This window comes from Siniperca chuatsi, linkage group LG16, assembly GCF_020085105.1.
Source record: "Siniperca chuatsi isolate FFG_IHB_CAS linkage group LG16, ASM2008510v1, whole genome shotgun sequence".
In the NCBI taxonomy this organism is placed as follows: Eukaryota; Metazoa; Chordata; class Actinopteri; order Centrarchiformes; family Sinipercidae; genus Siniperca; species Siniperca chuatsi.
Genome location: NC_058057.1, coordinates 15,760,801 through 15,772,003, shown reverse-complemented (window position 1 = coordinate 15,772,003; position 11,203 = coordinate 15,760,801). Strand labels below are relative to the sequence as shown.

General features: G+C 38.2%; 1 protein-coding gene across 1 annotated transcript; it reads left to right on the top strand.

Moving 5' to 3' along the window:
• The first annotated feature begins 2,067 nt into the window (after positions 1–2,067).
• tmem18 (transmembrane protein 18) lies at positions 2,068–4,025 on the top strand. The gene is made up of 5 exons (XM_044170328.1): positions 2,068–2,231; positions 2,370–2,487; positions 3,238–3,292; positions 3,430–3,523; positions 3,625–4,025. Exons 1-5 carry the CDS (start codon positions 2,139–2,141, stop codon positions 3,721–3,723), a joined length of 459 nt encoding a protein of 152 aa, XP_044026263.1. The 5' UTR covers positions 2,068–2,138; the 3' UTR covers positions 3,724–4,025.
• Positions 4,026–11,203: the final 7,178 nt, after the last annotated feature.

Genomic DNA, 11,203 nt, shown 5'->3' with positions numbered 1-11,203 from the left:
CCGTAGAGATGTCGTCTACCTTTTTTTTTAATATAATGGAACTATATGGCACTCGGCTTGAGGTGCTCAAAGCGCCACAAAATACATTTGAAAAACCACAGACCTTGTTGTGAGCAGTTTCATGTAAGAACTATCGGTAGAAAGAAAATAGTTCCTACATGAAACTGCTCACAACAAGGTCTGTGGATTATCTTGAGTAACCGGGTCATGATTTCTGGCTTAGATACTGAAAAACGTATGTGCCTTTTTTCAGAATGTTTTATTTTAATCAAGTTATTTAGCTGGTGTTTGCATGTGTGCAGTGGGATAATGTGGGAATGCGTCACCTGCAGCAGGACAGGAATGTCAGGAATATTTACTGTAGCTGCAGATAAAGTGAATCAGGGCAGATACCTCTTAAAGGAATTTACAGGCAGGAAAGACGGAACAGGAACATGATCATCAGTAAAGTACCTGAAAAGACGAGTAAATCAAGGCTGAAAGGATGTAGACCTGCAGTGAGTAAGAAACCAGGCCACCCCCTCCTCTCAGAGAGGAGCAGCTGGACCACTGATCTCAAGAGTATTTTTTGCTTTAAGAGGATTGATTGTGTGACTTTGTTCAGTTGTAAAGGTTTTGCAAGTCATGATATTTGTAAGTTGGTAAAATGTTAATAAACTGTGCACCAAAATTTGAGTCTGATCACGTTGAATTGGGAGCTGAAGAAGAAGTTCGGAGATGTGGAAAGTGCCTCAAGGTGGAAGTTTGTTTATGAGGCACAAAGCTGAAGAACAGAGAAATAAAGCTTTGCATATTGAGAGCTTTTAGTGAGTGTGATTACAGGTATGCCTGTTTATGGAGGATCTGGAAAAAACTAAAACAAGGTATTCGAGGAGGAGAGGTGAAGAGAATATGGAGATAGATAAAAACAATGGTGAGAGAGTAGAAAGTCTGTCAGTGCTTCTGAATGTCAGGACTCCAGGACTTCAGAAAACAAATCAAGATCAGATATATGAGCTTTCCAGTCAGTCGGAGTGGTCATTTAAGTGGGATTTTAGATTTTCAAACAAAAACCATGTTCATTACAAGAAAGAAAACTAGTATATACAACCATGGATACTTGCTGATTCTAAGGTAGATTTTACATTATTCCCAAAGAAGAACAAAGATAAGAGTTTGTTTGAATTCTCAAACAGTAAAGACCTACACTGCTACAGTTATATTCAGATCTATACAGAGGCTTCAAAGATCAGTAATTATTAATTAGTAAAAGTAAGTTTGTTCAGATTCAAGCTCATCACTAGCCAGTCTGAGATACAGCCATTCAACGAGCAACAGACTTGATACAGAACTCAAAGGAGGGGACTGCGTATTATGTTTCGATGGATACCAGCACATATTGGAATCAAAGGAAATTAATTAGCAGATACATTTGCAAAAGGAGCCACAAAAAAGAACCACATTTATACAACAGTTAACTTTAGTAAGACATACATGAAGAGTGTAATTAAGCACAGACTGAAAGAAAGGTGGCAGAAGCAGTGGGAGGAAGACAGAGCAAGGCCATGGTTTTATAGAATTCAAAGAAAAGTCGGAGAAATCAGAAGTAGGCTGCAGGAAAGAAGAGACAATAATATCCAAATTAAGATTTGGTCTTAGGCTACAGGATCAAACAGCACATTGTTTAAAACAGGAAAACAAAAAAGAGGAAGATGTGACTTGTGCGGACAAGAAGAAATTTGAGCTGAGAGAAGAGACCTGATTCAGAATATAAAATTAGATTACATTACTTGAATTAGATTACATTGACATTTTAATGGCTTCTGTAGCTGGAAGTATGCAGAATTCATAGTTGACTGAAAAATAGGCTAAAGAAGACGGAATAAGAAGTCAGAATAATAAAGATCTGAAGAACAATGATTAAACTTTGATTTACGGGATATTTTTGTGTCATTTTATTTATTAGTGTGAGCGGCTTACATTTAGAGTCGCGATCCACTCTCCATACCAGTTGGCAGCAGTAATGCATCATTTCGTTGCTTACCAACCGCCAAAAAACTTCAAGAACAACAACGCTCAGTCGCTTCTGTGACGTAATTCTACTGCGACAGAAGTGCTGCTTCGCAGTCTTGTTTACATCAGAGCAGGGTTTTGTGAAGATGACGGACCAGAAAGCAGAGAATATTAGCTCTGTCCCCATTGATGGATTCAGCAATTTAAGAATTACATCGATATGGACGTTTTTCATGTCTGTAAGTTACATTTCATTTCCTGACTCGAGGGGGTAGCTAGCTAAGAGTTAGCTATCTCGGCTAATAGATCGATTGTCTTTAATTAACCACAGCTACCCACTTGGAGTAGTTATACTTTACATTTGTTTCTGTTCGTAGGTGCAGTGGTCGGAGCCTTGGCTCATCGGACTGTTGGTGTTTCATGTTGTGTGTTTGTGCCTGACTGTGGTGACATGCAGTTATTACCGAGCTCAGATATGTCACTTTCTGCTCATGGGTAAGTGAAAGAAGAAAGATCCCTACAACTGACTTACTTATGACAAAACGCTATCACTTACACTATCACTACAGTAAGTTGTAATGTTAAGTCAACGACTAACTTACTACTACTTGGTACAGTTTCCTGTGACATACCTGTATTTTTACATCGGCATACAGCATAAAATTATAGGCATAAGAAAAAATACTATCAAAATGAAATGAAAAGCTGTGTACAGGTGATTAAAAGGTAGTACTCTAAGAAGCGTCTGTCTCTGTATAATCTGTGTAATGTGGTGCTTTGATCTGGAATATCAGGAAACTGCTTTGTTGGTTTTACACATGCATTTCTTTTATGCACACTAGGGTAACATACTGTATATGGCTTGATTTATTTAATTGTATTGTTATTTGTATATATCTTCTTATGTGTACAGTATCTCTTCACACCTACCTCTTTGGTCTGTTAGTGCTCCTGTAATTCTAAATTTCCCTCCTGGGAATCAATTAAGTTTTATCCTATTGTAAATCATGTAAAGACAACTACTTATTGGTGTGTGTGTTCCCAGTAAAGCGTGAATAAGTCAGATATACCTCAAAACCATTTAACAGTATCAGTAAATCCTGTATTAAATGACCTGAAGTTGACATGATCAAAGTAAAGACAGTGGGACAGTTGAGTATTGTGGCTAACAAACTGTATTGTTATTGGAGTGCATATCATCAGTCTGTGCTTTTCAGTACATTCAGACATTACCTCTCTTCATAGTTGGCCTGGTGTACAGTGCTGAATATCTGAATGAGCTGGCAGCCATGAACTGGAAGTAAGACCATTCAGCAGTATTTAACTTTGTTACTTTTGTGTGTGGAATAATGTGTGTGTGTAGAGGCTCTGTTGTTCCAAAACAGGACGCATGCATTAATTAAGAAAATCTCAATAAGCTTTTATTATTTTTTGCAGGTCCTTTTCTAATTTCCAGTACTTTGATTCCAAGGGCATGTTCATATCTTTGATCTACTCTATTCCTCTTCTGCTGAATACAGTCATCATTGTGGTAAACTTTATTTTTTATCCCCATCCATGTCACATCAAAGAAAATGTTAAAAACACTACTCAACACCTGTTCATGTGAATGTTTGTGTTGTACATTGACAGATGGTGTGGGTGTACAGGACCTTTTCCACTATGACTGAGCTGAAGACACTTCAGCTCAAGCGAAAGGCCCGCAGAGAGAAGAGAGAGAAGAATGACTGATCCGTCTCTGCTTATGTCCAAAAATGGGCTTCATTAGGAGGAATTAAGAATCAGTGTCTCTGCTGTGCTAATCCTGAATTTTGGAGAAGGAAGGCAGATTCCTTCTTGTGACTGTAAAAGGATTGTTCGTTGATGTCGGTCAGGACTGGGTGTCTGTTTCTGGTAACAGCTGTTGAAAGATGCTGCTGAATGTACTGTACACTGAGATTTACGAGGACCAAAGGACATTTGCAGTTTTGTATTTAATGTTGTTTTAAAGTGTGTTAAAATGCACAAAGAAAGATAAAGTGTTTTTGAACGACTTTTATGTGACTCTTGATTTCAAGGCCTGGGAATGTTGTAGCACATGGACCATGAGGAGGGGAAGAAAGAAATTTGTTTTCAAGAACCTTTGTGCCATAAGGTGTTATCATGCCTTCATCCTAATTGGTGTAAGGAGGACTACAATGGATTATGCATAAATCCATGACTGAGACTAGGGGAGGGCATAACCACATACATTATGTTGATCTTGAGTAATTTCAAAAGTTGCATCTCACAGGAAATCTTACTTAGCCTGTCTGACAGCTCTCACGCGGGGGGGGGGGGTCTTATGACCTGTCAGTAGGTCCAGCGGGAAGGGGCTGTTTCATGATACTGGGCTAAGCTCTTTGTGCAAGACTGGTTTGAACCCTTCATGTCTCCCAGTAGGCCTTTTTCACAGCAGACATTTTGACTTGTCATAATAGGAAAAGCACAGGTGTTACTACTAGTAACATTAACAATGACATTTTATTCACTTCCCCATAAGCCATTACAGTGAGCCAGCATGCACACCACACTAATTCAGCCATCATTAATTTGATTATTTACACCTGTGCTTTTCCTACTGTGACATGTCAAAATGTCATATGTCTGTGTCTTAAGGACTTTGCAGGGCCCCACCCGGTCACAGTCCAAAACTGGTCCTCCTTCCTGTTGGGATTTTACACCCAGACTTAATTCCTCAAAAGTTAAATGCTCTGGCAGGCCCATTGTAGTTTCTTTTCTGTCACATACACAGCTCCGAGCCAGCTGTCAGCCACATATTCCACCTGAGCCACAACAACACGTTTCACTGCAGGTGTCATTACAGTAGCAGCACCCACCGTTGCTGAGGAGGCACAAGAAAGGCAACTGTACTGGCTTAATGTTGTGTACATCTACCTTTGGGACTCTTAGCTTGTTATGTTATTATTATGAATTTATTATTATTATTAAATGTGTTAACTTATTCAAAAATAATACATTTATTAAATTTGCATGGATTATCTGTGTATATTAAATCTGCCTAATGCTTTGGCTCTACTAGTCTGAAATATACAATATGTATAGTGTGTGTCTAAAAAAAACAGGTAAGAGGTAGAAACACACACACACACACACAGGCTACTAAGGGAATATACACTGAACCTTTATATATGAAAATGTAGAGGTCAATACTGAAAAGTGTTTAAAAATATCCTCTCTTTATGGTTTGGGGATGTTGGTGCACCACTAGAGGGCAGTATGGATTTAATGACATGAGACAGGTCCTGCTGTCCATAAGATCTGTTCTTTGGGAGACTTTTTCCTCACACTCCATTTTTTTTATCTCTGCAGAGAGCTGACAGGATGTCTTACCTCAACCTTACTCGTTGAGGTTGATATTTTATTTCTATCACACCTTATTTGTTTCTCCAGATGCATCTGATATGTGTTGGTATGTTTTGCCTGCATTCATCTGTCAGGATCTATGACGTGTGGACATGAGTGATTGGATTGCTGCCATCATCAGAAGTTATCTAAGAGAACGGGGAGGAAAAGAAATGGGTGTGTTGCATTGGTGGGAGAAGAGATAAAGCATTAAAGGTCGCACTCTGACCTCTCGCTAGTGTCACACACACACACACACACACACACACACACACACACACACACACACACACACACACACAAATTGTCCGTGAGATGCCTAATCAAAAGAGTATGTTACCACTTTATTAGGTAGATCTAGACTGATGGGACACTTGAGTCATGTCTAAACGAAAGATTAAGTATTAAAGCACCCAGACAAGTTTGAGTGTTTTGTTTATCTGTTAAACAAAAGATTGGAGTGTACACTACCATCTGTTGAAATCTTCTGGTCTGATTGGTGGGAAAGTTGCAGCCAAATTCACCACTTCATGTATCTCAGATATGGCTGCTTTCCTCTGGTTTGTCATGCAGAACAGTACATTGCACAACATCCAGTCAGCTGCAGTCCTGTGGGTGAAAATGCTTTGGATACAAGAAAAAAAAACACCTGATAGAAAGAGGGTTGAGGAGATGACCCTAGTGTTCACGCTGAAAGGTGGGGAACAGTGTACGTGACAAAAATCACAAGACAACATTGGAAAGTGCATCGTCTTCTCTATTGAGATCAAGTAGATGAAGTCTGAGTGGGCACTTAATTAGTTAGTTGGCCAACTAACAGGAAAAACATAAAATGATTTCTGTTGTGAAATGTGGATGGAAGGGTGAGAATTTCACATGATCATCCATCCTGCCTTGCGTCAAAGGTACTAATGAAAGTGACCCCTGACCCTTGTAGAAGGTTAATTAATTTAAGGTTAATTTAAGGTTCATCTGACCTATCAGTGTTGCCAATGAGTGTAGTAGACAGAGGCTGGTTATTGGAGAAAATTAGAAATCATTTTTATAACAGTAGGAATGTTAAAACAGCACTTGGAGAGTCAAACAAACATTTGGAGAGTCTTGCCCAGAAACTGACATGCTTTTCAAGGATGAATCATGTCAATACATCACGGCATGTGAGCTGAAGCTGAGGGTCAAGTGCTGTCAAAACGTTACAGATGGGGGACTGAAGCATGTAGAGTTATAGATGTACTGTATATTATTGTGTCTGATCTGTACAAAACATGCTACTTATCATGTTATCAATGTGTTTTGATAATAGCTTAATAACATGGCACAACGTTAGCCCTTAAAAACTAGTTTTCCCCTTTTATTTCCTCCAGATCTCCACCAGTTTTCAAAGTCTGTTTACAGGTGTTGCACGTTGTAACAGATGTTAACACGTCACTTTTCTCAATGAGAATTACGTCATGAAATGATTATTTTAAGAGATGATAAATTATGTGATTGCCCAGCCCCAAGGTATGTACAAATCATTTTTTCATTTAATCAGCATTACTCATTGCATAGAATATGAACTAATTTGTGTAGCAGATTTATGTATATAAAATATTTCAACCCTGCAAGCCACCCTCACAACTCACAAACATCTGGCCTGGATCCACAGACCTTGTTCCACCCAACAAAACGACAGAGAGAAGCTGCTCTGTCAGGTTCTATTTTAAACCCATTAAAATAGACATAAAGACATGAGGATCATTGAGCTAATCCTGAAATACATTCTCTACTGCATATGAAAGAATGTGAATAAGCAGATGTTGTGTAGGCCAGATACTGCCATGGGTGCTTTGAGTTTATATCTCGAGCACAGAAAGGAAATGAGCTCAAATGATGACAATGTACTTGCCGTCTGTCACAATGTTCTCACTCTCTGTTTCTATACAGTTTATGTTGGCTCCTGCAGTGGTTCTCCACATCTGTGGTTGTATAATCTACCGGTAAAGATTTTTGGCCAGGACTATGTTTATTACAATGTTATGCTAATTAAGAGCAGTTTTAACCACTTTTCCACAAATCTTGTACCGGCTGTGAATATACATTCCTGCACGGCAGCAGAGCTTAAATATAGATGAACTTAAAGCATTAGTGTCTTCCATACCAGGTTTACATGTAGATTCTATAGTGTTGACAACAAACATTCACAAGATTCACTGTACTAAAAGCTTTCTTTTACATGAGATTTGAAAATTAAGTATGTCAGATATATTCACATGGGGTTAGTTATCTTTTATGCTATAATGGGGTCAATATTGTCACATGACCTCAATGATGATAACAAACCAGTTGTAGTTGCAGTTCAATTCAATCCCAGCTTGAAACGTAATTTCAAGATGGGAAGCCCCCCCCCACACACACACAAACAATGTTGTATATACTGTGTCTGGTAACACTTTATTTTAACAGGATTAGTATTTATGAGCAGTATATAAACACAAATGGTTTGCAGCTATAATCGATATCTTTATAACAATAATAAGTGTATCAAATGACAATGTGACAATGTGAAAGGGGTTGCTCGTTGTGAACCTACAGAGATTTATAACCTGAATCTGCAGCTCCCCTCCTTTACAAAGCTTTGTAGCATGTTTCAGCTCATTGTTTAGCTGTCCAGCCACTTTACTGTTTTGGTTCACTCTCACTGCTCTCATAGTGTCGTTTCCAGTGACAGCAGGCAGCAGTTTTTCAGCGAAAAAGCTCTGATAAACCCATTGTACACTACCTGCTCAGCACCAAATGGTAGACAGACACAGTTAGCGACTAGCTGGTGAATATAGTGGAGCATTAAGCAGCTAAAGAGTCAGATATTTCTCTGAGGAGTTGGTAGAGTCCTAAAACCGAGCAAAAGGAGAGTGAGTATTGGACTTACATTTGTCAGCAGGACAGAAACACGACTCCAAAGGAATGCCAATGTTGCTCTGTAACTGCTGGATGTGTAAGTAAGCAGCTGCTAACAAGTTTGCCGTATCAACTTGAAAGGTGATAAGTCAGTGTTGTGGTCACAAGTTGTTTCCGCTGCCCCGAAGTGGCCAAAAAAATCTGTCATGATGTCTGCAGTGCACTTTTAGTTATTAATACCAAAATGAATTGTACCAGTTCAATAGTTATGTTACTTTGACAATACTGTGGGGAGGGTGTTGAAATTTACCAAAGAAAATCTTAATAATACAGGAGAAGGCCTTGCATTTAAAACAAACAAAAAAATAATGTGCATCACACACTAATATCATACATTATATACAGTGATGTAGTGTTGCAGTGATGCAGTGATGATACAGTATATTTATGGCAGAAATGTTCAACTGTGCTATCAAGCATTCATCAACTATTAGTACACTAGTTAATGGCCTAGTTATAGACTAGTTTATGTGAGGAGGTGTTGACACATACATTACTAAACACCTAAAATGTCCTTATACTTGCTGACAACTAGATTAAAGTGTGTTATAAGCATTTATTAAGTGTTAATATTCTACTAATAAATAGGTTGAAATAAAATGTTGCCCTGTAGCTTTGAGCATTGGAAGCAGCATATTTTCACCTGGTGGCAGTGTCCTGCAGCAGCTGGTTGAGTCACACTGTGACTGGGCATGCTCTGTAATGCAATAAAGAGCAAATAAAGACAGGGAGAGAGAGGAAAATCTGGAGTAAGTGATACAGAGTGATAGATGACTCACTCAGTGTGTGCTTATGAATGAGTCACTGTGATATACATGATTATATAGATATATTTTATTAGACATATTGATGTGTGCATGCTGGTGATGTATAAAGCCCGGTACTGTCTAATAAGGATTAAAATAAGTCATTACAGCAGGATATACTTGTATTTATGATATACTAGATATTTAAATAAGAGGGCAGTATAAAAACAACAACTGTAAATTAACAACACAGATAGACATGTGATAGTAGTAAGTAGTAAGAAAGAAGACAAAGCACATTTAAAAATGCAGGTTTTTTCAAAATAGATACAAACATAGATACTGATTTGGTGAGCCTTACTTGTGGCAGTTTATTTTAAACATTGAGGTCTTTACTGAAAAAGTTTCCAATGAAAGAAGTTTGATGTTTGGAACTTAAATAAAAGAACTATTGGCCGGTTTAAGGGTGTACCCTGGCATGTAAATGGTTTTTTGTTTCAAGATCAGATATCCTGGATTCAAGAGGTGCTGTGTTACCACTTTACGCAACAAATATTCCTCAAAACAGATGTGTGTGTTTTTTTGGAAGAACACTCATTTGCTGCTGTCTTTTCCATAAGTCCAGATGGAGAAAAATACTCAACTACAATCAATTGATATTGTTAGATTTATGTTTCAAGTGAGATCATTACCAACATCATACTCCTCTGGGTTCTTCCTCGACATACTCACCATTCCCTGTTTATGCTGGCATTCTCACAGTGGCTGGTTCCTCTCTGTTACAGATATCCAATTGCATTGTGGGAAGGTGCAGATCATATTGGGAACTTTATGCCAAGTCTTCCAGCTATGGTCCTTGACAGACACCAAGACAGGCAAACTTCTCCTTGATGCAGGGACCTATGGGCCTACAGCCATTATTATCTATACAGAAACAGAGCAGGTTGGATATCATTTGCAAATACTGCCTAGAGTTTGTTTCAGCCAGATGTTGGCCTGTGATTTCCTAATAATGGAAAAACCACTGTAATTAGGTACCAAATAATGGGAAAGTAGGAATTTGCTTGAATGAAAAGTTCCATTTGAACCCAAATAAATAACAATTCATCATGTATTAGTTACTGGAAACTTTACTCTGCATTTATGTTGAATTGTATGCTTGCCTATAGACAAATTTCACATTTTTCATTTTTCATGTTCAGCTGACCTGCTGTACACTGACTAAAAGACTCTCTAAGTCACACTAACAATTAATTGAGTTTAATTGATTGAAGACACACCAATTCAACACAGTCTTTATTTTCTCTATGACTGGTACCAAATTACATAGTTTATTCCAATAAAAGTTTTGGAAATGATTTGGACATTTTCCTGAAGTTACACACCGATAAAATTAGGTGTTACTGCCCACAGTTTTTGTGTGACTGTTGGCTTACCTGGTTATTACAATTTTGACATTTTGTATTGATGTGCTTGTAATTTTTCTTTCTGTTTTTCTGTTCTCCTGTCTTTGACTTGAAGACTTGATTTAATGGTCTATCTGGAAAAAGGGTTTGGTCCCCCAGATGGACCCAGAACTCCAAACCCTAACCACCCACGCCAAAAAACAAACCGCAACTAAACGAGTGCTGTGGAGGTGGAGATATGACCCAGCAAAGAAAGAACCAGAGGTGTAGAGGTGATGGATATGGAGTGACAAAAAGAACTGGCAGAAAGTGGACATTTTTCAAAAGAGTGAAATGTTGAAATACAGAGAACACATAAATGAAACATTTGTCTTTTGATAACAGAGGTCATTGTATAATCTGAAGAATTTAAGATGTCAAAGTTTAGATATTAAGTTCATAGAGCAAGACACTGCATTCAGCACTAGTTTATCAAACAGGCAGATCTAAAGAGATTCTGCCAAGTGTGTTAGACTCCCAACATAATGTCATAAATCCATGGGTGGACATGCGTCCAAACACCCTTACATAAACACACAAAAATATCTGAGGTCATTAACTGTACGGTATTTATCAAAGGAAAAAATTGAAGATCAAGTTTACATGCAGTCCTGCCCAGTCCTAAAGGAGACGCTGAATAGCTGAATGGATAAATGGAGCCGTGGATGGAGGATCTGCTGAATGAAATAAGCTTGTTAA